The sequence below is a fragment of the Lepidochelys olivacea genome (assembly GCF_965140295.1).
Source record: "Lepidochelys olivacea isolate rLepOli2 genome assembly, chromosome: 1".
Classification (NCBI taxonomy): Eukaryota; Metazoa; Chordata; order Testudines; family Cheloniidae; genus Lepidochelys; species Lepidochelys olivacea.
In genome coordinates this window covers 226,213,481-226,239,974 of record NC_140411.1, presented here as the reverse complement: position 1 = coordinate 226,239,974, position 26,494 = coordinate 226,213,481, and the positions used below count along the sequence as shown (strand labels likewise).

At 45.2% G+C, this 26,494-nt stretch overlaps 1 protein-coding gene and 2 long non-coding RNA genes across 5 annotated transcripts in view; 1 reads left to right on the top strand and 2 right to left on the bottom strand.

Annotated features, from left to right (window-relative positions):
• The window catches only part of ETV6 (ETS variant transcription factor 6), a 167,717-nt gene extending 155,700 nt beyond the window's left edge, over positions 1–12,017 (top strand). For both annotated transcript variants that reach the window (XM_084617934.1, XM_084617933.1), the window contains exons 6-8: positions 2,478–2,620; positions 5,726–5,826; positions 9,104–12,017. In XM_084617934.1, coding sequence (XP_084474060.1) covers positions 2,478–2,620; positions 5,726–5,826; positions 9,104–9,209 — 350 coding nt within the window. In that variant the 3' untranslated portion in view covers positions 9,210–12,017. The remainder of the gene's footprint in view (positions 1–2,477; positions 2,621–5,725; positions 5,827–9,103) is intronic.
• Positions 10,397–20,361, bottom strand: LOC311515075. Of its 2 annotated transcripts, none has more exons than XR_014710037.1 (3): positions 20,274–20,361; positions 19,358–19,576; positions 10,397–10,865 (listed from the first exon to the last, which is right to left on the bottom strand). It is a non-coding gene; the product is annotated as an uncharacterized lncRNA (long non-coding RNA). The 2 variants fall into 2 exon arrangements; XR_014710038.1 differs by having other exon boundaries at positions 19,362–19,576.
• Positions 20,362–20,758: 397 nt separating this feature from the next.
• On the bottom strand, positions 20,759–26,194 carry LOC311515076. The gene is made up of 3 exons (XR_014710039.1): positions 26,113–26,194; positions 24,142–24,243; positions 20,759–22,457 (listed from the first exon to the last, which is right to left on the bottom strand). It is a non-coding gene; the product is annotated as an uncharacterized lncRNA (long non-coding RNA).
• Between the last annotated feature and the right edge of the window lie 300 nt (positions 26,195–26,494).

Genomic DNA, 26,494 nt, shown 5'->3' with positions numbered 1-26,494 from the left:
AGACTTCCTCTATGACCTCCCGGAAGTCACTTAAGATGGGATCCACAAAGGGAATGAAGCATTGCACATTGAGCATTTTGGCGCTTAGAAAAATCACAGGAACAACACAACACTGATCCATCTACGCTCCCTAGACAATGAATGGGCGGAGATAGGTGCCTTAGCATGCACTCCACAAAGCCAGCGTAGTAGGCAGGCTAAGCCAGCCAGTAGGAAATGACAGGTGTGGCTTAAGCCCTAGATCTCTCTTGGAGTTAGGCACCTAAATCCAGGCTGCAGAGAGGCGCCTATTTCTGTTTAGCGATCCACGAACGGGAACCAGCAACCTGGCAGCTTAGGCACCTATGGTGTTTCTTACCAGAATGAGTTAGGAACCTACCTCACGCCACACAAAACAGTCAGAGGAGGAGGCAGTAAGTATCTTTGTGGATAGAGGCCTGAGTCTGTCTGTGCCTCAGTTGTCCATCTGTAAAAATAGGAATAATAGCACTGCCCTGCCTCACGGGGGAATGCAAGGGTAAATATGTTAAAGATTGTGAGGTGGTCAGATACTACAGTGATGGATCCTATTTAAGTATCATATTTGTGAATGCCGGGAGGCCTGCAGCTTGCTCTTACCTCCAGTGAGAGTGAGTTTCAGAGGTCCATGTTATGCAAAACAGAGCGTGCTAGTTGCTCTGTGTGGGAAATTAGGAAAAACCCTTTAGGGTTTTTTCCCCTCTGAAATTTTCTGGAAAAATACTCCAGTTTTTAATGAAAAATGGAATTATGGTTTTTAATCAAACACCAGAAAATTTCAAATGGAATGAAGAATTTTCTGCTAATAAAAATTAATCATATTTTTTTAAAAAGCTATTTTCCACCCACAAAAAAACCTTGGATGGAAAATTTTCAACCACCTCTGCCCCACATTTACAAGCCTCGTTGTAGCAGTCAGCATGCTAGGTTGCATCGTTCTAGTGCTAAATACCAGTTCTGGAAGGCATGGTCACAGAAGGAGAGTCAACCTCTCAGGCAGGGCCAATCCCATGGAGGGCAGACAGACCTTGAATTGAATGCTGTATTTAGTGAAGAGAGAGGTGCACCAAGGTGCTGTGCTTGTGGGGACTAGTTTTGCTAAGTAGCAGCTGCCATTTGCGTGAAACGTAGCTAGTTCTGAGTGCATGGCTTTGTTCCTCACAGCATCCCCTATGAGGCAGGTTACAGAGGGTGCACCAGCAACGTTAATTCCAGTTTTAGAGCTAGTACAGGTTTCGGAGATGTTCCCTACATTTCTAAAATGGGAAATACTACTAAAATACCTCTAGACATTTTAACATAACTCACATGTATTAGTAATACCCCCATTTTAAGTTCTCCCGCTCTACATATTATGATCGTCATCCCCATTTTAACAGATGGTGAAAGTAACCAAGGCAAAGAGGAGTAGAGTGACATGCTGAAATGAGCGACTGGTAGCACTGGGTCTAGAACGCAGCTCTCTTGATGCCTCATTCTATGTTTTAGCCATTTGGCCATGTTGTCTCTCATTGGTTTGTTGGTGAAGACGTGCTTTTCTTTTGCCTTCATGATAAAAGGCAAATATGAGGCCATCTTAGGGTTCTGCCTGCACTCTTGTGGTTTGTGATATATCAGCAGGACCATCCAGGGAACTGTGAATCCATAATTCACAGTTGCTTGTTATCATGCTGTACGTGTGTGCCACATACACATCTCAAGGAACAAGGGGGAGCAGCTCAGCCTCTTGGCATCTTCTGCCACAAGAGACTGCCTCAAAACATCAAGCTAAAACCTGAATATCTGTTAGTGACCTAAGGAGTGTTTGCCAGGAGGGAATTTTAATTCAATTGTCCAAATAGAAGATATTTAACCTCTTGCTAGATCTCACATAATTACAGTACTTTGGTTTTCTTTCCAGTTGCTTGTTTTTTTAAAAAGCACATTTAGAACTGGTGAAAGGTGTCAGCTTTCATAATATAGAACACCAAAACCTTCTGTTATATAGGAAAGGTATAACATGCACGCTTCTACCAGTGTGCTTTAGCACTGACCTGCAGTGACCACCCGGAGCAGGGAGACAGTTTAGTCTCCAGGGCTGCAGGTTCCTTGGCTTCTCTAAAGAGACAGCCAACAAAGGAGTCAGTTAAGGCTAATTGTGTCAGTGGTTATTGTTGTACGGGTACTTCTCTATGTGAAATGAGACTGAGACCAGACTCTCATTTCACACAGGCTGTGAGCTGGTAATGACTTTCAATCATTATTGATCTGAAAGAGAGTCCCACCAGTGGCAAAAGCTTCTATCCCAGGCCTTTACTTCAGGTTGCTACTGGCTTGCTTCATCCTAAGGGCATCTAAGGCTGAGAAATGAAGCCATAACTGAGGTCACCGTCTTTTCACTGCAAGCTGATCTGCTAGCTCCCAAAATTCATCCCTGTTAGAAGTATTTGAATGATGTTTTCTTGCCCTTCTCTTCACAGACTGCAGGCTGCTTTGGGATTATGTCTATCAGCTGCTTTCTGACAGCCGGTACGAAAACTTCATCCGATGGGAGGACAAGGAATCCAAAATATTTCGGATAGTGGATCCCAACGGGCTGGCCCGGCTGTGGGGAAACCACAAGGTAAAGAGCGGTGGGGTTTTCCTCCCAGGGAATGTTGCCATTTGTAACATTCTGGAGTTCATCCAGAAACATTAAAGAGAGAAACAGAAAGTAAAATACTTATGGAAAGGTTTAATCTTTCATTCTATTTGTATCACTTTGCATATCTAAAGCATCCAACCTTCATCAGCAGGGACCACAGAAAGCCAGGCATTATATAAAGAGCCTGGTAGTTTGTGGCTAAAGACATTTAGCCAGAAAATGATATGGATACAGGTTGTAATAGTTCTGCTCTCTGAGGGTATCTCCCGTCTCCTTAGGTCTCATGCTACTGGGTGCTCAGGCTAGCTAGCATGGTGACTAGAAGGGGCCATAATGTCTCTGGTATTGAGCTTTCTTAGGAAAACCATAGGGTAACAATTTAATAGAAATTTAATAGAGGGACGTGATCGTTCCCCTCTATTCGACATTGGTGAGGCCTCATCTGGAGTACTGTGTCCAGTTTTGGGTCCCACACTTCAAGAAGGATGTGGATAAATTGGAGAGAGTCCAGCGAAGGGCAACAAAAATGATTAGGGGTCTGGAACACATGAGTTATGAGGACAGGCTGAGGGAGCTGGGATTGTTTAGCCTGCAGAAGAGAAGAATGAGGGGGGATTTGATAGCTGCTTTCAACTACCTGAAAGGGGGTTCCAAAGAGGATGGCTCTAGACTGTTCTCAATGGTAGCAGATGACAGAATGAGGAGTAACGGTCTCAAGTTGCAGTGGGGGAGGTTTAGATTGGATATTAGGAAAAACTTTTTCACTAAGAGGGTGGTGAAACACTGGAATGCGTTGCCTAGGGAGGTGGTAGAATCTCCTTCCTTAGAGGTTTTTAAGGTCAGGCTTCACAAAGCCCTGGCTGGGATGATTTAACTAGGAATTGGTCCTGCTTCGAGCAGGGGGTTGGACTAGATGACCTTCTGGGGTCCCTTCCAACCCTGATTTCTATGATTCTATGATTCTATGAAATCTCTACTGGGGGGGGGGAAGGGGGGCAGGGGTCTCCGCACCCTGCTCCTGCCTGCAAGCATCGCCTCCGCAGCTCCCATTGGCCGGGAATGGGGAACTGTGGCCAATGGGAGCTTTGGGGGCAGTGTCTGCAGAGAAGGGCAGCGCGCAGAGCTACATCCCCACTGTCCGCCCTCCCTGGGGCTGTACAGACATGTTGGCCCCTTCCAGGAGCAGTGTGGGGCCGGGGCAGGCAAGGAGCCTGCTTTAGCCTCACTGCACCACCACCCAGGAGCTGCCTGTGGTAAGTGCCACCCAGCAGGAGGCCACATCCCAACCCACAGCCGTGAGCCCCCTCCCAGAGTCAGCACCCCATACCCCCTTCTGCACCCCAACCCCCTCCTGAACCCCAAGCCCCTGCCCCAGCCCTAAGCCCCCTCCCAGAACTAGCACCCCAAACCCCCTCCTGCACCCCAACCCTCTGACCCCCCTCCCAGAGCCAGCACCCTATGATCTCTCCTGTACCCCAACCCCCTGCCTGAGCCCTGACCCCCCTCCCAGAGCAGACATCCCCTCCTGCACCCCAACACTCTGCCCCAGCCCGGAGCCCTCTCCTGCACCCAAACACCCTCACAGAGCTTGCACCCCTCACCCCCTCCTGTACCTCAACCCCTGCCCCAGGCTTAGCCCAGAGCCTCCTCCCACACTGCAAACCCATTGGCCCCAGCCTGGAGCACACACTTCCTCCTGAACCCCAGCCCCCCTGGTGAAAGTGAGTGAGGGTGGGGGAGAGCGAGCGACGGAGAGAAGGGGGATGGACTGAGTGGGGCAGGGCAGATCCTGCGTTGCCCTTACATTCAAAAAGTGATCTTGAGGGTAAAAAGGTTGAAGACCACTGATTTAAAGCAAATGCTGCCAAGCAGGAGAAATCACATTTACAGCCTGGTGTTGGTGCACTGCTACATTTCTGTTACATAGGCTGCAATTGCAGAGAAGTGACTGGAGATTTGGGTGCCTCAGTTTTAGGTGCCCAACTTTGTGATACCTTAAAGGGGCCTGATTTTCAGAACGCATTGAGCACCCACTGTCTGATAGGCCACTTTTGAAAATCTTGGCCTTACAGCATAGGCAGGCTTTGGAGAATAGACACTTCTGCTGGAGAATGTGAGCCTGCTGGCTGCAGAAGGGCTTGCGTGAACAAAACCCAGCTTCTCCAGGTAGATCACTGCCATTCTCACTCTCTCATTTGCCACTGGAGCCTTCCCTAAAACATCACTGAGCCAGCCATAGCTCTCAGTGGGACGGGTAAACAAAAGGGGTCTCGTTCTCAAGCAGGGGGCCTTTTGGAAAACAAAACCAGAGTGAGGGATCTCGGCTCAGTTAAGTAAGAGACTGATGGTAATCGCTCACGTCAGGCATAGAACAGGCAAGCACTGCGCAAGCTTCCCACACACAGCTGTGCCAGCAGATCTTATTTCGGACCTCTGACACACTGCCAATGCACCTCCTACTGTTCCAGTTATGGGCCTCTCCTGAGCAAGAGATTCCCAGTGTGCCAAAGCGTGTGTGCGTGTGGGGGGGGGGGCTTTGCAATGTAAACAGATGTACATGTTAATGGAATTATTCCTGATTTACACCAGAGAAAACATGAGAGGAGAAACAGGCTCTAGAGCTTCAAAGTGCTGTGTAAACATTAACTAATTCATGGAGGGGAAGCCCAGAGGAGCACCACCTTTAACAGGAAGGAGTGCTGTCAAATAAAGTTTATTAGCTGTTTACAAGCTTTTACAAAAGGTCATTCATTGAAAATAAGTCCTACGTGGGGTGATACTCTCTTTCATGTTGAAGTCTCTTCTGGTGATGAAGGCCTTTGTTGAGCACAGACCGATGTGACCTATTTAAAAATCTCCCCCCATTTTTGGAAGCCACCCTCATTCAAATCACACGGTGTGAAAAGAAAACCATAGAATGCCAGAGAGGCAGGATGGGCCTACAAACAGCAGAGGATCAGAGCAGGTAGCTTCTTTAACTAGCATAGTCATTTCACCTAGCTGTGCTATGTCTATAGCTGTTTCCAAAGCTTTAGGAAGGGTGTATTGAATTGCCTCTCACTGCTTTTCTTTTGGAACAAACAGAACAGAACAAATATGACTTATGAGAAAATGTCCAGAGCCCTACGCCACTACTACAAACTAAATATCATCCGGAAGGAGCCAGGACAAAGGCTTTTGTTCAGGTAATTCTTCCTCTTTTTTTCTTCCCCCTTCTCTGCTTGAGGTGATTTCTTTGCAAGGATAGCAGGAAGAAGTTTTGGGAAAGCTGCTCCGTTACCAGCTGCGTAGCACGGTTGTCAATGGATATAAAGCTGAAAGAGCCTTCCACACCTTCGGGGGGGCTGTACCAATGTACCAGACAAAGAGCCTGATGTAGTGCTCACTGGAGTCATTCCATTGACTCTAGTGGACATTGGATCAGGCTTTAAGACCTCAATTGTGCGCCTCCCATTTGGTTTCACAATCTAAGTCACAGCAGTGCTTGATTTAAACCCAAGTCTCTTGAGCTCACCATATTGGCTCTTGAGCTACTCCAAACCCCCATCTTGTGATCACTCAACTGAGGTTTGGAGTTCCCTGAACTCCAGCAGGGTTTAGAACATGTACTGTGGAACGGGAGGTGTGCAGTGGTCGTGGAATGAGACCCAACATAGAGGCTTATAATGACCAGAGGAAAGGGGAAAGCTAGGTGAGCCATTCACAAAACCTGAAGTACCAGTATTAGCAATACATCCCAGTGTTTGGGAACCACTGTTCTAGACAGTGGGAAACAGAGAAGTAGAGTGTGTATACGTCTGTAATTTGTCAATCTCTAGGAGGAGCTCTGCATCTAGTGAGGCAGGATCACTGGAAACTGATCCCACTTTAGAGTCTGATGCAAAGCACCCTGAAGCCATTTGGAGTCTCTCCTTTGACATCAATGGATTTTGGATCTGGGCCTCAGCTAACACTCATTTTAACTGGAAGACAGGGTTTTGTTTGGGGCTTCTTAGCATGGTATGGAAAAAGAAATAACTAGAGCCAGTCAAAATATTTACATTGAAAACACTTTTGAGGGAAAAGGTTCATGGACATTTTTTGATTTGGTAATTTTTTTTAATATAAAAAAGGACAAATAAAAAAAGGGAGTAAAGGGGGGGGAATCAATTGTCATTTCAATTTCTGATGAGAAAGTTTTTTAAAATTGCAAACTTTCCAATGAACAATTAATGTTTTTAGCTAACCCTGTTAATATTGAAAGAGAAAAAGAGCAGCTGTAGAAAGTCACCCCATTCATGTTTTTTTCACATCAATGTAAAATAATGGGGAATGTGACTTTGTGAATAACATGCAGGCAGTTGTCTTAAAACCACCATGCAGAGTTCCTAACAGAGGGCAAGATGGCGGTAGAAAGAGATCTATAATGGAGGGGCTGAGTGTTTTCTGTAGCACAAGAGGTCTGTGCTGATGCTTGGCCTTGCTTAATTCACCAGCATTTTATTTATTTAGATTACAAATGCTATAAAAGGCCCCCTGTGAATAGGTGCTGGTGCTTTTGGAATAATTTAAGAAACATCAGAACTAATACCTTAAAGTGTAGCAGTGCAATTTGCTGTAACCTGGAAATACATGTGGAATCCTGTCTTTTAGAAGATAGAATAGACAGAAGGTGAGAGGGGTTGGGGTGGAGGGGAAAATACAGGATCTTGGTTTGACTTAACCCTCATGCAAGATCATTAAACTCAATGGACTGGTATGGGGCAGAAATTAGGGCAGAATCTGGCCCCAGTCTTTAGTGAGTTTTCCTTGTAAATATAAGGCCTGCGTCACTACCTCCCCACTCCAGTTTTGTCACTCAATTCATAACAGTGGAGTTACTCCAGCATAAAATGGGAGTAGCACAGGGTTGAATCAGTCCTGTTGTTTTCTTTCTAGTGCATACATAAAATTCCACATTAGAAGGCGTAGCAAGTGTACATTTGCTGAGAGACTCCAGATTTTTCCAGCACCCAAAATAAAAGGCCCAAGTTTTATAATCTCACAGGGAGAGGAGTCATCACATCTTTTCCTTTAACTTCAGTGGGGATTTTTTCTGGATCAGGATTTTTTACATGCTTGCCAACAGTTGGTTTTGTTTTCACTGGATGAGGCTACTGAGCACATATTTGGGGTTAAATAAAACTGACCCCTCAGATTCATAAATTAGGGGCTGCGCTGTGTTAAACAATAAGTCACTTGCAAGGGAGTTTCATTCTGTGGAAAATGTTTCACTGCACCCAGTCTAGACAAACCTCATACATGATTTGTCCCAACTTTTGTAACTCTATTAATTAGGAGGGTGGTTTATGCTTAAACTAGCGTTTTCTCATCTCTGGGCCACTTTCTCTTCCCATTTCATCTCGTTCAGAAGGCAAAATCAGAGTCTTAATGTCATGTTTATATAGATCTATCTATAGCTATACACATGAAAAAGTGTAGAGAGATTGTCATAACTGAAGTGGATATTAAAAAACTAGAATGTGTCCTCCCCCCATTCCTGCTGTTGTCGTGTGCCCACAGCTTTTCTCTGGATACCGCTGCACTGAAGCTGAAGAGGTAGTTTCAAGCTCAGGTCAGCATACGCATGTATACTAGTTGTGATCAAGCTATCATGCTAAAAAATAACACCGTAGCCACAGCAGTGCAGCTGAGGAGGTGAGCTAGCTGCCCGCGTATATACGGAGGTTCTTAACTAGCCTGTCCTATCACCCATGCTGCCAGGGCCACAATGTTATTTTTAGTATGCCAGCTATCAAAGCTAGGGCAAGGATATCTACCTGAGCTGGAAATTACAGCTCCACTGCATACATACCTGTTGTTCCCAGCCCACTACCCCCCTACTTGCATTGAGAGAGACACTAGGGCTCTCAGCCCATTCACTGCTCTGGCGACAGGTGTATTTGACTGAAGGTCTGAGTGAGAGTCCATGTGAGAGACTCCTATGCACTGCTGCAGGCCAGTGAGGGAAGATGAGGTCTGAGGCTATGCCCATCTCCCCCCTTCTTGAGATACTGAGCAGAGAAGGCATGGAGCTAGACACCCCACTCAGTACAGTTGGCTTCTCCTCTTGTTTTCGTGTGTGCCTGCCTTTGTATCCAAATAGTGTACTTCAACCAATGGGTAATTAAAATGCTTTTCTGATTGTGTTCTAGGGAAGCCCATCAGCATCTGGGGTTTCCAGGGCTTGCAGAAAACACTAGGGTGCTGGGGGGGGGGGGGAATACCTAGGAAGGAAGCACAGAAACTCTTACATACCTTTGAGGATAATGTCCATTGATTTCAGTGGAAATTAGGCATCTAAATACTTTTGAGGATCTGGGTCAGAGTCACTAGGGAGATGCTGTGGCAGGGTATTAGGGATACTCAGGAGCCAAGGAAACAGGCTCATAGTATGGGTTAAGGGGGGAAAGCCAGTGATTGACTTGTCACTTTGTTTTGAAGGTTCATGAAGACCCCAGATGAGATTATGAGTGGCCGAACAGACCGCCTTGAACACCTTGAGTCCCAGGAACTGGATGAACAAATATATCAAGAGGAGGAGTGCTGAAGGAACCAACACACACCACCTCCGTGGGAGACATGTCTGCCTGGATGGCTGGAGGAGTTTGGGAGGGGGAACAAGAACACAGGAGGAGAATATGGGGTCAGCGCTTACCTTGAAGACCACGCAGGACCCAAAGCACCTTAGTAAAAATAAAAACTGGCAGAGGTGGTGGCGGCAGCAAGGCGGAGGAGAGAGAGCCTGGACTCATGCACTACTCCGTTGCCCCTGACGAGTCTCCCTTGACTTGTTTTTATTTTCCTTCTGTTAGTTTGTTTCATTCTTTCCTAATAAATATGCAGTTTGACTTTTCTTAATTCATATAGGACAAGACACCAGGTTTTACTTTTTAAGAAGGCTTTCCCATGGAAATAAATGGCGCGCTATTATTTTCTGTGCAAGTCTCACAACATAACGTGGTATCAAAACTATGGTGACCATGGCACAGAAGGGGTCACCCTGCTGGTTCCGTTTGCCGAGATCACATTTGCTCATGTTGGCCCAAGGAAGGTCTCAAGCTACCAAGAAAATTTACATATATCCACACACCCACCTGCTAATTGAAGGGGGAAAAAAAAAAGTCATCTTTTGCTACAAGCCTGGGACACCTTATCAGCATATGTTGGGCTGGCAATGGGCTGCTATTAACTGCTGGCACATGGACCAAATCATCCAAGTGCTGGCGGGGGGGGGCAGGAAAACAAGAAAAACCTGAGACAGAGCGAAAGCCAGCATCCGTCTATTGTGTTTTGTCTCTAGCAAAGAAGATTTTGAATAGAAGTGACAAACACTGTGGACTTTCTGGTTCAAGTCTTCTATCAAAAAGCAAGGGTTGAAGTATTTGTGATTACAAGTTGTTGCGATTTCCACAGCAGCTAGCAGTTTTTGGGGTAGAGGTGAAGGGCTGTTTTTACATCTTAAGGGAAAGGAAAAAGATGAAGATACAATTGCTTATAATACTCAGTCGCCTCCCCAGGACAGCTGGCACTGCTGGAGAGAAAGTGAAATCAGAAGCATGAAGATATGTGGTAGACAACCAGAGACCAAATAGCTATACTGGTATCCTGAAACTGGTTATTTGATGCCTCCCACTTCCTACCCCACTCCTCCCAAAGGCAGCTCTACCAGCCAGAGATCACTTCTCAGCTTACCCATTTTTAGCATTGTTTATTTAAAAAAAAAAAACAACCTCATTGCATTCTTGTCCTTTTAATTTTAAGATATTCTGGTTTTGGCAGTCCCAGTTTGGTGTGCAGTCTTTAGGGCAAGAGCAGCTTTGACTGCTGCCTGCCACTGGTGGAACAGAGAACCTTGCCTAGATTGCTGGCAAGGAAGGGCTCAGCAGGAGCAATGGTCCTTTCAACGGTATGGACTTTTATGTTGGAGACTGGAAAAACTATTTCCCTTTGTAATCGTACATTGGTTGGTCCCTGCAGAGATGAGAATCAGTGGTTTCAGGACAAGTGATGGACCCATCATCAGCCATCCCTTGATAGTCAAGGAAAAAATCTAGCCGCAAAATATGCATTTGGGAAAGGAGAAGATCAAGTAATATTTCGACAAGGAGATTGGAGTTTCTCTGCACAGGCATCATGTGATGTCCAAAGGAAAGGAAGCCTGTGTCTGTTCATTAATAAAATCCCTTTTGTAGATCATAGGAGTCTGAAATGGAAGAAATCAAGGAATCATTAAATCTATCTTACCAAAAAGCCCAGATACAACACCTGATCTTAACCAAATATTGAACAGGAACGTTGCTATCCAGAAAGCTTTCCATTTGGTTAGGTGTGGTATACCCTGTATATTTAAGTAACTGCAGTCCAGTTTCACTGCAAGGTGCACTGAGTCACGTACGGCAGAGTGAAGGGGTTTTTAAATGGGCATAGAGTGCCACATCCTGGAATGAGAACAAACCCTTCCCAGTTGGTTTCACATGAAGAAAGACTGGCAATACATCTTCCCCTCAAGCTTTATCCAGCCACATAATGAACTGTTTTTTTCCATACTCTTAGTGGATGTGCTTACAGATTGCAACACGCTGGGTATTTGACTTTTTCCTGCATCAAAGAACAGCAGCAGCAAATATCAGCAAAAGAGAAGATCACCACCCCATCAGTCCTTGAGGTGGCTCTGAAACCCTTGAATACGCAAAGGGTCAGAGGGGGAGGTGCTGATAAATTCTGGCTTTGTGGCCATGGACCTGAAACTGAAGGGAGAGGGAGCTGTTTTTGTTTGGTTTTAGCTAAAAAACGTGACCCTGTTCAAGGAGACAAGTGGCAGTCCCTTCTCAGGAGCTCAGGCTTGTGCTTAGGTTATGAGGGCAAATACCCTCTGGCTTTAGCCATAGCACACAGAGCTGGCAAACATCTAACCAAGAAAACGCAAGACAAAAAAAAAAAGGGGGGGGGGGGGAGATTGCGACTGAGAAATGGAGAGGGAAACATCAAAAGGGCATCAGATTTAAAGGAAGTTCCTTACTCTTCACTTGTTTTCTTTCTATTTTCAGATGGTAGAAAGAAAGTTTGCTATTTGTATCACTTGGTACTCTGGCCATGACCATCGTTCATTTCCACTGCTCCAGCTACATGGTTGGGAGAAGGAGGAGGACGACAACTTTTGTATTTAAAGGGCTTTTTTTGCAGTGTTGGTATTCATGTGCTGAGGAGTTTGCCAATTTGGTCCTCACACCCTTGCCACTTGTGGTGGCAAACATGGTGAAATGTCATCATGGGGCTGGTAAAGGGGTGGAAGGTAAGGAATCCTGAACTCACACCTATTTCTCCCAGGGTGAAATTTCACAGAGAAGTTTTTGCCTTTGACAATAATTGGTAACTGACACCTGCAGAGACCAAGAAATAATCCAGATTGCAAAATATTTGAGCTGTGTTTCCACCAGTAAGGAAACATAGCTCAAATATTTTGCAATCTGGATTATTTCTTGGTCTCTGCAGGTGTCAGTTACCAATTATTGTCAAAGGCAAAAACTTCTCTGTGAAATTTCACCCTGGGACAAATAGGTGTGAGTTCAGGATTCCTTACCTTCCACCCCTTTACTGGTGTTGTGAACGCTGGGAATTTTCTTTCACCACAGAACTATGGCATGTGACCCCCCCCCCGATCCCCTTTCAGAGTCCACTTCCTCCATCACATCCTTAATGAAGGATAACTTTGCCAAGGAAGACCCACACAGACACACCAGTAAGAATGAAAGTAGTCTTTGGATGCACAGCAAGCCCTTAGCATAGTGAACTTTTCAGATAAGATCTAAATGGTTTAGGGAGTGGTAGAGCAAGTGCCAAGAGCTGGAGCGTATGACCGAAGAGACTTGCAATATCTGAATTTGAGGAGTCCTTAGTATCTTGGGGGCCAATTTGTTAGAAAAAGACTTCTACAGCAACCGTAGGAAATGGATTCCCTCCTGTCTTGCAGAGGGATCCATATCCCATTTATACTGATAGTTCAGTAGTGTTTTACCAACACTCCATATGGCTTCCATTTTTGGAAGCGTGGCTATCAAGGAAAATTTCGCCCTTTTCACCTCCCTCAGCCCCTGAATTCCCAGTGTAGGATTTGCCAACTGCCACATAGCCCTACTTTCTGCCCACTCCCTAAAAGGAAATTGGAAAAAGGAGAAAGATTTTAAGGAACCCCTTAACCACTGGGTGATGGGCCTTTTCTTCAAATAATGTGACTAAACAGGGCCTCTCCCCTGCTACAAATCTGTACAAGCCAGACCCTTCTGCAAACAGAAGGGGGACAATGCTGCTTGGGCGGGACAGATGGCAGATCTGTAAGCCAATAAGGAAACCTTTTCTCAGTTAAAGTCTCAAATCTTGTGAGGACTATCCATTGAGAAAACACTATTAGGGCCACCTGCATAAACACTAAGTAACTGCAACCATCCCCGATCTCAGATAAATATGGAGCATGCATTCTTCATGATTTCTCTTTATATGACTGCAACCATGTGCAAATCCAGAATGCATTTTTTTAAATGAATCCTACTCTGTTTTTATTGAGGGCTTTTTTAAAAAAAAAAAAAAAAAAAGTGTGGGGTTAAGGGACTGAATCAAATGAATGTAAAAAAAAAACAAAAAAAAAACAAACAAACGCCTATTCTCAGGGCCAGTGAGTTGCAAATAATTTTTAAAAATGCCTGTAATTACATCATCTCAATAAAAAAAATTTGTAATATAAAAATGGGAATGCCAAGTTTGTGTTGAGCTGATCGTTGCGAGATACAGTTTTAAGCTATTATGGTTCCGGTGTGTTGCAACTGCTTTTCCACCAAGGGAATACACACAGAATGCAGCAGCAGTTTTCAATCACAAAAAGAAACCAGCAGGCTTGCCATTGCCAAACCTATGTGGGGAGAGTGCTCTTTCATGCTTCCTTTGATTTGCAATTTGAATCCAACCCCTCAGAGCATTCTCTCTGTTCTCTTACTTACTAATGGATCCCACCCCGCTTGTTCATAGATCAAAGTATATACCCCAGTTTTCCTTTGCTGCAGTACAAGCTACTTTGGAGAAGGGCTAGAGAAGGAAAAGGCTGAAGGAACATGAGGAATCGTCATTGCAGCTTTTTTCTATCAAACATCTCAACCGTCATACAGAAAATGAAGCAGTCTGGGGACTCGGATTTCTCCTACAGACTGCTGATGTGCACAAAAAACAGCAGCCAGCTGACCTAGGACCATAACAGCTAATACCCTACACTTTTACCACATGGCAAACCCATTCCCAAAGCTAGTCTCTTGGTCCCTGAGTCCATCAAGGCTAGGGTACTATGAAGGCAAAGTTCAGCCCTGTAGGGCAGACGGTCACCCTCATCTCAATGTGCGGCCACTCTTCTCACTGGGAGTCAGGAGATGTGGGTTCTGCTGCTAGCGCAACCTGTAGTAGGGGCTCTGTCTCCTCACAAGCATCCCCTTGCAGGTCAGTGAAACTCTGCTGTAGCCTGCCTCAGATTCTCCTTAATGGGGTAACGAGGTAACATACACAGCCCAGTCAAGGAAAAGCCAAACACTCTATAGTCCGCTATATCCCTTCAAGAAAACCGTCTGAAAGGGGGCACTTGTACAAGGGCTTCAAGGCTTTTAACTCAGAGTTCACATAAAAATTAAAAGTCCCAAAACAAAAGGTCTCTAATTTTTGCTGTAAGGCCTCAGGCTTCTCCGGTTCCTGGAGAGCTCTGTAATCTTTCCCCCTCCCCTCCCACGGTTTGTTCAGGGTCTCTCCCAGGCCTCCCTGCCTGGAGAGCTTCTACAGTCTCTCTCCTGCTTTTTCAGCGTCTCTCCCAGGTCTCCTTACCCAGAAAGCTTTTGCCTAGTGAAGGCTCCTTAGGAGTGTCCCTGCTCAGAAGCATCCTTTCTCCTCAGGAGCTTGTTTCCAGCTGATCTCTCCAAAGCCTTTGAGTAGGCTCAGGTGCGCCTCATTTAACTGCCTTCCAGCTACTCAGCCAGCTAGATAGCCCCAGGCAGACCTGGGTTGGCCCATTCCCTTCAATGGAGCCAATGACAGACTAGGCATTTGACTCCTTGAAAGGGCAACCTTCCGATACTGCCCCAAACTGCCCATGTGACCTCAGCACAAGTTACCATCTGTAAAATGGGGCTCATAGTGCTTGCATGCCTGTTGACAGGTAATTCATGAATGGTCTTAAAGTGCTTCTCTGGCTAACTGCTACCTTTGATGTCACAGCAGGTTCATTCAGCCAGCTGTGCCTTGTGCTTTCTGGGGTGGGCAGCAGATGTTAAGATAAATTTGTGTGGTGAAGTAGTTCAAGACGGAGAGTTACCCACACACCCCACATAACCATTCTAATCTGGTGTGGAGTGACCTCCAACATATATCTACATACACATGGTTTTAAAAAGTTTTGGCAAAAAAAAAAAAAAAAAACCACGCATCTCTGCAGCTAGGGACCCTGCCAAAGCGAGATTCCCTAGGCTGCTCCATGCTTCTGGCCCCAGGCATTGTTTTCTTGCTTTTTAGCCAAGAAGCAAATTTAATTGACACATTAACACAGCCTTTAGGCTGTCGTTTGAAAGCATTTGGAACAGGGGCATGAGCAGCAATTTGGGGATTGTGATTAAGTTTTGGAATGGGAAGGAGATTCAGTGATTTGGGGTCAGGATTAGTTTGAAGGACCAAAAGCTCTCACTTCCTCAGGGAGCTCAGGCCCAGAGCCTCACTGAGAGTTGGGTGCCCAATTCCCACTGATTTCAATGGGAACTAGGCACCTATCTACCTTTGAGGATCTAGGTCTCGGTGCACCTCCCTTTGAGCATCCCAGCCCAGAGAAGGCATACACACTCAACATCTTTATTTTGCTTCTGTAAACTGCTGGTGGAAGGTACCAGCCTGAGAGCTGGGGCTATGAAGTCATCTGCTTATTCGCAAAACACGAATCACATGGGCAGCTGCTGTGGAAGCTCCACCCCCACAACACATTGCCCAGCTCTGACTGGAGGGAACACATATAGGCTCGAGAAGGGCAATCAGTCTCCATGCCCACCAAGCTGTGGTGGGTCCATTGAGCCTGCCAGAGAGGTTGTCAATTATAAGGGTGCTTTTTATGATGTGGACACAAGTATTTCTTACTGGGTTTTTTCCCGACATGCTTTAAAATGGAGACTTGGCATACAAGCCAGCAGCTTCCAAGTAAACTATTTCCTTGGAGGTTTATATAGCTTCAGGCCATTTTTATTTCAACTTTAAACCCAAAGCTCTTCTCAGCGACCCAAAAAAGAAACCACCCAGGAAGTGTGTGATTGAATCAGAAGAGAACTCACATTTTCCCAGGTGCTGGAAGCCACAGAACGAGACAGCGTTACTTGCGTCAGTGAATGACTGTTCTCCAGTGAGGTGCATAAACAGTCCAGTACTAAAATGCCCCAGACCTTGGTAAAACTATCCCATTCCTGTGCTGCAGCACCATTTTGTATCCCAGTCCTGTACTCCTACTCATCTACCAGTATGCCTAAATCCTAACGTACCGCCAGGTATGCTATTTCAGTTCCTACCTACCCTCACGACTCTTCCAGCCCGCTTCCATCCTAGGCATCAGTACTGCCACTAATGTAGTCCACTTGTGCACAAATTGGAAATCATACCAAATTTGGGGAGTTACTGTTCATCAGATAAACAAGCATTCACTGATGGTAGGGCTGAACCATCACATGCATTTTCCCTTTTGAGCTAAGAGTTGTTTAAAAGCAGATCATCCCTGCGTCACCACTATGTGTCATCAAGTTCTAGCCCAAACAAATTTCAAGAGTAGCGTTCCCAGCACTGAGCCTCACTAAGGTTCTGTTTGGCTGTCTAATATCTATCTTTTCATAGTGTTTTATTACATTACTTTTTTTTACTAGGGTGCAGCAATATGCAGAACTACAGAGGGTCAAAAAGTTAAGCATATTCCATGAATGCCTCCAAAAGACACATGCCACTATCAGCCCTAGACCCAGCATAAGGAGGGGGGGGAGGGAGAAGAGGCCTGCTCACACTGTGCTCCAGCTATGAACTGGCTTCTTACGGACTGCTGAAGTCAGGAGGGGTTTAGAGCAGGAGGCCCTTGAGCATCACCAGGGAGGCAGGAGAAGAGGGCCAGAGAGCCAGCATTGCCTATGGCCAGAGGCACTGAATATTGAACCAGCACAGCTGAGGATCCAACTTGAAACATCTGAGCCCAGGGCAATGAATAATATTCAGTGAGGAGAACACATTTTGTTCTTTCCAGATCTCCTGTCTTTCTACAGGTTAAGTCAAGTTCTTACATTGAGACAAAAGCTGGGAAGGCACCAACATTCATCAGTTCTAAGGCCAGAAGGGACCACTGTGATCATCTAGTCCAAGGGTGCGCAAACTTTTTGGCCCGAGGGACACATCGAGCTGGGGAAATTGCTTGCAGGGCCACGAATGTAGGGCTGGGGTTGGGGTGCAGGAGTGGGTGCGGTGTGAAGGAAGGGGCCCAGGGCAAGCGGTTGGGGCAGAGGAGGGGTGCAGGGTGTACGAGGGGGCTCAGGGAAGGGGGTGCACCTGCACCGGCTGGCACTGCGTCCTTGTGGCCCCTGGGGGAAGGGGGTAGAGGGCTCCGCACGCCTGTGGGTACCTCCCCCAAAGCGCCCATTGGCCGCGGTTCCCCGTTCTCAGCCAATGGGAGCTTCGGGGGAGGTACCCACAGGCAAGAGCAGCACGCAGAGCTCTCTGGCCCCCCTCCCTCAGTGGCCGGCACCACATCCCCCACTCCCCTAGGGGCTGCAGGGACGTGGTGCCGGCTACTTCCCGGAGCGGTGCGGGGCCCACGGCACCACGGGGGTGGCAAGCCCATGGGCTGGATCCAAAGCCTTGAGGGGCCGGATCCAGCCCGCGGGCCGTAGTTTGCCCACCCCAGATCTAGTCTGACCTCCTGTATAACAGAGCATAGAACTTCTCCAAAATCATTACTTTCTTCCTTCCATCTTCTGCGTGCAGGACATGTTGGTTATTTCCCCACACACACACACAAAAAACAGACATCTGGATGCTAAATGACAAGCTGTCAAATGCCCACTGAAACGTTTGCGTACAAGTATGCATAGCCATGCACGTGCTACTGCTGAGTGAGTTGGGGAACCTGCCACCTGCCAATTTCTTTGGCTAGCCACAATCCTGGATCTAGCGGAGGGAAAGTAATCAGTGAAATTAAGAGGCAACTATTTTTTCCCCTTGTTGCCAGAGTGTTTGTTGTCCTTGCTGTGACATCCCTTGTTTACTTTAAATGAACAAAAAGAACAGGAGTACTTGTGGCACCTTAGAGACTAACCAATTTATTTGAGCATAAGCTTTCGTGAGCTACAGCTCACTTCATCAGATGCATAAAGTGGAAAATACAGTGAGGAGATTTATATACACACAGACCATGAAAAAATGAGTGTCTATCATACACATTGTAAGGAGGTGATCACTTAAGATGAGTTATTACCAGTAGGAGAGTAGGGTGGCAGGAGAGAAAACCTTTTGAAGTGATAATCAAGGTGGGCCATTTCCAGCACATTTCCAGGAGTTAACAAGAATGTCTGAGGAACGGTGGTGGGGGGGTGGGATCAGAAATCGAGAGACCAGAGAGATTGAAGTGTTCTCCGACTGGTTTATGAATGTTATAATTCTTGACATCTGATTTGTGTCCATTTATTCTTTTACGTAGAGACTCTGTTTCTGATCTAAAAGTGACTATTCTTCAACAAAAAAACTTTGAAAACAGACTCCAACGAGAGACTGCTGAATTGGAATTAATTTGCAAATTGGATACAATTAACTTAGGCTTGAATAGAGACTGGGAGTGGTTGAGTCATTATACAAAATAAAACTATTTCCCCTTGTTTATTCCTCCCCCCCACTGTTCCTCAGACGTTCTTGTTAACTCCTGGAAATGTGCTGGAAATGGCCCACCTTGATTATCACTTCAAAAGGTTTTCTCTCCCTCCACCCCACTTTCCTGCTGGTAACAGCTCATCTTAAGTGATCACTGTCCTTACAATGGGTATGATAAACACCCATTTTTTCATGGTCTGTGTGTATATAAATCTCCTCACTGTATTTTCCACTGAATGCATCCGATGAAGTGAGCTGTAGCTCACGAAAGCTTATGCTCAAATAAATTGGTTAGTCTCTAAGGTGCAACAAGTCCTCCTTTTCTTTTTGCGAATACAGACCAGCACGGCTGCTACTCTGAAACCTTTAAATGAACACCGTCAATATGTTTTAAAAATAGCTTTCCACAACGGATAAGCCTTTGGAAGCTGGAACGATAGTCTGTTTATTTACAGACTAGTTCTCCCTCCACACACACAGATCATTCTTATCGAGATGTTACCCATGAGCACACAATGGCTTGTTATCATGGGGCTGCTCTGCTAGGCATTAATTTAATTGTCAAATATATATATAACAAATGAAAGAACTGTGCAAACAATGGTAGGTCAAATTTTGGGCATCTCCACATTTAGTTAATCTCTGCCTAAATTTCAGTTTGGCAAATTTATTTTAAAAACATTGGCCCTGATCCTCAGCATGGGTGACTCAGCAAAGCACCATTGATTTCAATTGAGCAAAGCCAATTTACACTGGCTGAGAGCTGATCCAAGACATATTGAATATAAAGACACTTACTGACCAGTCAAATTTCTCATCTCACTCAACTGTTCTCGTGCTGAAGAGCTACAACTGACATTTGAAAGAGAACAAAGCACAATGCCTCATGTAAGACAATAGAGGTCATTATGACTGATATGATCAGTTGCAAAACCTGCAGGAACAAATCAATCGTTCTGCCTCCTGCAGACATCTGTGTGTAAAGTTTTCCAGCATGTAGAAGAGTTGGAAGAACGGCTGAAACAGGAAGAATGACAAAAGTTCAGGAATTAGAATTGATTTAACACTGACTGATAAACAGTATAAGCCTGAGGTCATTGATTTGAAGCCAAACTCTGCTAAATGGGGAATGTTTTCACATTATCCCTTCTCAGTGTTCATCAGGGCAAAGGCAGGTAACTGAAGGGAAGGCAGCTCTAACAAGGCAAGTATTGTTCATTGTGATTTCAGAGGAACAGGGGATTCACATCCCCTAAGTCTAAAGTGAGACAAAGACACTAAGTTGGTACAAAGGAATTGGGGGAGTTACAGAAAGAATCTGTGACAGGGGCCACTCACCTCCAGAGTGCCCCCTATTAGCTGAGTGTGGTGCTGCAATTTTTTTCCTGCTCCTGGAACCCCCTGTAGGTTGCTGACCTTACTGAGCAGGTCTTTTTTGAAAAAAATTTTTGAAAAAAAAGGAATCCCTTCCAGGGTAGCAAAGAGCTCACCAAACTGCCTGTCTGCCCTCACCTGGGCCCTTTAAATCCAGCCCTTCATTCAGGCTTCTGAAGGAGCCTTGCCCCCTACTCAGGGCTTAGACCACTTTATTAGTAAGGGAACCCAGGCCCACTCACTACTCCAGGATCCAACCCAGGGACCCTACAAACAGCCACCATTTAGCCTCCTTTAATTCATTACTGCTGCATTCTCTTTGCATCTACCCCTTCCTTACCTTAGGGTTACAGTTCTCCGGTCCTCTCACTCCCAGATCCAGTAAACATAGCCCATTGCACTCATTTGGACAAAGTCCCCTTCCTCACCCCTCTAGTCCCAGCCAAGAAAAGCCCTCACAGCTCCCTTTATCTGAGTCTGCTGGCTCTGATTGGCTGCTTCCGTGCAATCTCTCTAGGCAGACCGGGAAGACCCACCTCTGCTGCTCCTTACTAGCAGTGCAAAGTAAGGCTGGCTCCCAGAGTTAAGGATTGGAGTGATCTAGCAGATCACCGGTCCAGATAACACCAGAGGGGAACATCACACATAGCCATTGAATTTCATCCAGTTACCCCTGCACTGAGCCTGGTAACTTGTGTTTGGCGAAAGCATATCTTCCAGAGAAGAATCCAGTCATAATCTGAAGAGCTCAGAGATGGAGAATCCACCACTTCCACTGGTGTTTTCTTCCACTGGTTAAAAAAAACAAGGAGGACTTGTGGCACCTTAGAGACTAACAAATTTATTTGGGCATAAGCTTTCGTGGGCTAAAACCCACTTCATCGGATGTATGCAGTGGAAAATACAGTAGGAAGATATATATCCATAGAGAACATGAAAAAATGCATGTTGCCATACCAACTGTAAAGAGAGTGATCAATTAAGGTGGGCTATTATCAGCAGGAGGAAAAAAATCTTTTGTAGTGATAATCAGGCTGGCCCATTCCAAACAGTGGACAAGAAGGTGTGAGTAACAGTAGGGGGAAAATTAGCATGGGGAAATAGTTTTTACTTTGTGTAACGACCCATCCACACCCAGTCTTTATTCAAGCCTAATTTAATCGTGTCCAGTTTGCAAATTAATTCCAATTCTGCAGTTTCTAATTGGCGTCTGTTTCTGAAGTTTTTTTATTGGAGAATTTCAACTTTTAGGTCTGAAATTGAATGACCAGGGAGGTTAAAGTGTTCTCCAACTGGTTTATGAATGTTATAATTCTTGACGTCTGATTTGTGTCCATTTATTCTTTTGCGTAGAGACTGTCCAGTTTGGCCAATATACATGGCAGAGGGGCATTGCTGGCACATGATGGCATATATCACATTGGTAGATGCGCAGGTGAACGAGCCTCTGATAGTGTCGCTGATGTGATTAGTCCTATGATGGTGTCCCCTGAATAGATATGTGGGCAGAGTTGGCAAAGGGTTTTGTTGAAAGGATAGGTTCCTCGGTTGGTGTTTTTGTTGTGTGGCGTGTAGTTGCTGGTGAGTATTTGCTTCAGGTTGGGGGGCTGTCTGTATGCGAGGACTGGCCTGTCTCCCAAGATCAGGGAGAGTGAGGGATCGTCCTTCAGGATAGGTTGTAGATCCTTGATGATGCACTGGAGAGGTTTTAGTTGGGGGCTGAAGGTGACAGCCAGTGGCGTTCTGTTACTTTCTTTGTTGGGTCTGTCCTGGAGTAGGTGACTTCTGGGTACTCTTCTGGCTCTGTCCATCTGTTTCTTCACTGTTAAAAAGTTGTGGCTAATTTCCAATTTCAATTGCCAGCCATTGGTTCTTGTTAAGTCTTTATCCCTAGACTAATGAGCCTTTAGTAACCAGTGAAGGTACGTAGTCACTGTAATCAAGTCACTTCTCAACCTTCTTTTTGATAAGCTAAACAAATTGAGCTCTGTAGGTCTCTCACTGTAAGGCATTTTCTCCAACTCTCAAGTCACTTGTGTGCCTCTTTTCTGCAATTTCTCCAGTATTTCAACCTCCTTTTTAAAAGGAAGGAATGGAATCTCCATTATGCAGCACTTTTTCTGGAAATTGTGGTTCTAGCCTGAAAGAACCGAAAGGTTTTCCCACTTAGGAACAGCCCTATTGCTAGAGAATACCACAGGGCAATTATACAATAGCTGTGCAGAGGTGGAAAGGCTTATACATCCGTCAGTGGCTTTTTCCTATTTCCTTTCTGGCAGTTCTTCATGTCCTTAGACAGAATGTCGGGGACAACTTTTGACAGGCAAAGGATCCCACCACTCCTCGCTCCATCCCAAACAGACTCCAGTAATGGCCCCTTCTCCATATCCACCCATAAAGTTACAGCGGAAGAACACAGCAAGAATAAATAGTTGCAGCTGATTTCCATACGGTCAGCCAGGCGCCGCCCTGTGTCCGCTTCCTAAAACCAAGCCACTCCAACCTCAATATTTCCTTGATACTCCTAGAACACAGACAAGGAAAACCAGACAGGGCTAGAGTTCCAGCATTACCAATCCCAAGCACTTAGGTGAAATCCTGGCCCCACTGAAGTGAAGGGGAGTTTTGTTATTGACTTCAGTGACTTCAGGAAGTAACTCCCTATATTTGATAGGTACTGGACTGACACCCCGGAGTCCTGCTATTTAACCACTCAGCAAATACTGACAGCATGGGCAGCAGCTATGCAACTTTCCCCACACTGCCCTGTATTCTTGCTCAGCTGTAGTTTAGTCTGTGGATAGACAGTGTAGAATTATGAAAAATGTCTATAACCAAACCCCAACCAGGTGAAACTTGGATCTTTGAAATCTGACCCAAAAACACAAACGTCAGCCCAGGTTCAGCGAAAGGGCTGCAAATTTTTCAAACACCCAGAAGCCGAATTTTGAGGTTTGGATCAAAACGAAAAGGAATTCTGGTTTGACTGTGTTTGGATGTGAGTTTATTTGCACACTGATACACAAGGGCAAGCAAGGCATCTGAACTGAGCATAGGTTCTCATGAAGTCTCATGAACCCAATCCGCTTAGAGAGGACTTGATTGCCCTGGGCTGTCAAGTCAAATGCTTTTCACCAGCATTAAAATTCACACACAAACTGTAAAAGATTATAGCAAAGTTTTTTAAAAGTGGGTTCCTAAAGTTAAGTTGCTGAGTCCATATTTAGGCATGAAAATAATTGGTCTGACTTTCAAAAGGACTGAGCCTCCAACAGCTCCCACAAAGATCAACGAGAGCTTCTCGTTGCATAGTGCTTTTGGAAATCAGCCATTTATTTGGGCTCTTAAGTCCATATAATAAGCACCTATCTTTAGGCAACCACTGCACCCCAACATCCTATATCTGTCTTAATTGCTCAGGTTTCCCATCTTACTGTCAGATCTTTTGCTGCCAGTTTCCCCTGGCAGAAAGCCAACATACAGTGTCTTAAAAAATAGTCAGTAGAGCCCTCACACTATTAGCCACCTGCTCAAATGGCCCTGCTGACGTACTGGAAGGTGGCATCCGCAAAGACACCTGGGTAGAGGAATGAGTAGAAAGGTTATCGGACCCAGCAATGCACCACTGCAGCATGGCTGGGAGCTGGAGGACTGACCACGCTACACCAGCCCAATTGCGAGAGCACATCCCAAGGGCTGTTCACCAGCAGTGGAGAGCTTGGCTTTGCTGCATGTTTAGTTTCTGTCAGTATTTATGGAGTGATTATGTACCAAATCAGGCAAGTGTACCAAGTGGCATCATCCTTACTGACTGGGACTGTGCCTATTTCCCTTTCTCACAGTAAAAGCCTTTGTCACTCTGAATGCTAAACCCTGCTGTTCCTGGTGTCAGCTGCTTCATCGTTCCAAATCCCTCCAGGGCCTGCAGGTGTATAATGATGCACATATATGCAGTATGATATTTACAAGACACACACTGATGTTTCAGGAATCTTGAAAACGGACATCAAACAAATCCCTGAAGTTCCTGGTGCAACTGCATGGAACCAGCACTGCTGCTTTTTGTGTGTGCGGTGACATACAAAGTTGGTTCCCTTAAGTCCCTTGCCCCAACTAAAATAAAAGACTGCAGGGGAGGTGATTTTTCCTGTTCCGGAACAGGTTTTACACTGTCAACAATGTTCGTGTCAGTTCTTCCCACAACTCACTGTGAGCTAGTTTCTCCAGCAACTCCATCTCCTGATATTCATATACCCTGACTTTCCTCTTCGGCGTGCAACACACCCACATCCTGAGAGGGATGAACCATTCTATATTGGATAAAGAAAGGAATTAGGAGTTAACAGGTTTGGGTTCTGTCCCACTCCCTGCCATGGTATTCCAGCGTGAACATGGGCAGCCCTCTGTTCCCCAGTTTCCCCAGCTGTAAAATGGGAGATGATCGTTATCTGGCTAACAGGGGTCTTGTAAGGTTAAAGGTGCTTTCAGATCCTCAGAGGGAAGGAGTTATAGAAATGCAAAATATTATCTTGAGGAATGATTTGTTATTCCAATATGAAATATGTTCCTGGACCTCTTCAAACCCAGGGTCAAACTCATTACCTTGCAAACTTTTTAATAGTTAAGTGCAGGACACCAAATCTTGCTTTGATCTGTACCATGCACAGGTTCTCTGGCACACAAAGAGGATTGTAATACCTCTAAAGGAAACAGGAGGCTAGTTAGCTATAGATGAATAATAACTGGGCATTTGTCTAACAGCTTCTGTGCTGATGAATAATTGAAATCTTTATTACAGTTGAAGCACACACACAAAAAAATGCTCCAGCCAATCCTAGTGGTACAGCAGCTGTTTCAAGCAGGGAGAATGCTGATCATATAAAGATCTTTTCCTTTGGTTCCTAAATGTCTCTGCTGGGTTTGGGATGCTCAGATGGCTAAAGGCAAAGCAACAATGGATGCTAACGCTACTTTTTTATCCTAATGTCTGATACTATGTGATACAGTCATTTTAAGGTGACATTAGGTCTAGGAAATGGTGAACCAGTCTGGAATTAGCCAAAGTATCATGCTCCAGGCCATCAAGTGATCAGCAAGGGGTCAGGAGGAAGTCCCTCCCTCAGAGCAGAACACCACAGGCATTAGGCATGGGGCAGAAGCATGGATCTCTGATGTCATTGGCAGGATGGAGAATTCTGGAGGTGCAGGTGGTAAAGAAACCAACATTTTTTCACTTAGTTCAAAAATTTTCACTACATTTTTCAGGTTTTCCACGAAACAAAATAGTTTCAGGTTTTGGATTTCACAAAATTTAAAAAAGAAAAGAAATCATTTTGTCCCACACAAAAAAGTCACCCAAACCCAACATTTTCATTTGGGTCAAAAAGCCATTTTTCAGGAAACAAAAAAGAAAGTTTAAAAGAAAAATGTTCAACCAGCCTGTCCTGGTGGAACAGCGGAGAGAGCAGCAAAATCTCTTGAACCTGTGAGCCTGTAGGGACCTACACATCACTAAGTGTGTGGAGCTGGTTAGTGCCGAAGACTGACAGTCCTGGTTCGGGAGTGGCTATTGGTTCATTTCTTAAAGTGCCATTCCTGTGTTTTTGATTTGAGAAGTTGTCAAGGTTCCTTCCTCGCTCTGAACTCTAGGGTAAAGATGTGGGGACCTGCATGAAAACCCCCTAAGCTTATTTTTACCAGCTTAGGTTAAAACTTCCCCAAGGTACAAACTATTTTACCTTTTGTCCTTGGACTTTATTGCTGCCACCACCAAGTGTCTAACAAATATATAACAGGGAAAGAGCCCGCTTGGAAACATCTTTCCCCCCAAAATCCTCCCCAAACCCTACATCCCCTTTCCTGGGGAAGGCTTGATAAAAATCCTCACCAATTTGCATCGGTGAACACAGACCCAAACCCTTGGATCTTAAGAACAATGAAAAAGCAATTAGGTTCTTAAAAGAAGAATTTTAATTGAAGTAAAAGAATCACCTCTGTAAAATCAGGGTGGTAAATACCTTACAGGGTAATCAGATTCGAAACATAGAGAATCCCTCTAGGCAAAGCCTTAAGTTACAAAAAGACACAAAAACAGGAATATATATTCCATCCAGCACAGCTTATTTTATCAGCCATTTAAACAAAACAGAATCTAACGCATATCTGACTAGATTACTTACTAAGTTCTAAGACTCCATTCCTTTTCTGTTCCTGGCAAAAAAACAACACACACAGACAGAGAGAACCTTTGTTTCTCCCCCCCCCCCCAGCTTTTAAAGTATCTTGTCGCCTCACTGGTCATTTTGGTCAGGTGCCAGCAAGGTTGTCTTAGCTTCTTAACCCTTTACAGGTGAAAGGGTTTTTCCTCTGGCCAGGAGGGATTTAAAGGTGTTTACACTTCCCTTTATATTTATGACAGAAGTTCTGAGATAATCTGCTCTTTCTAGGTTTCAGAGTAGCAGCCGTGTTAGTCTGTATCTGTAAAAAGAACAGGAGGACTTGTAGCACCTTAGAGACTAACAAATTTATTAGAGCATAAGCTTTCCTGGGCTACTGCACACT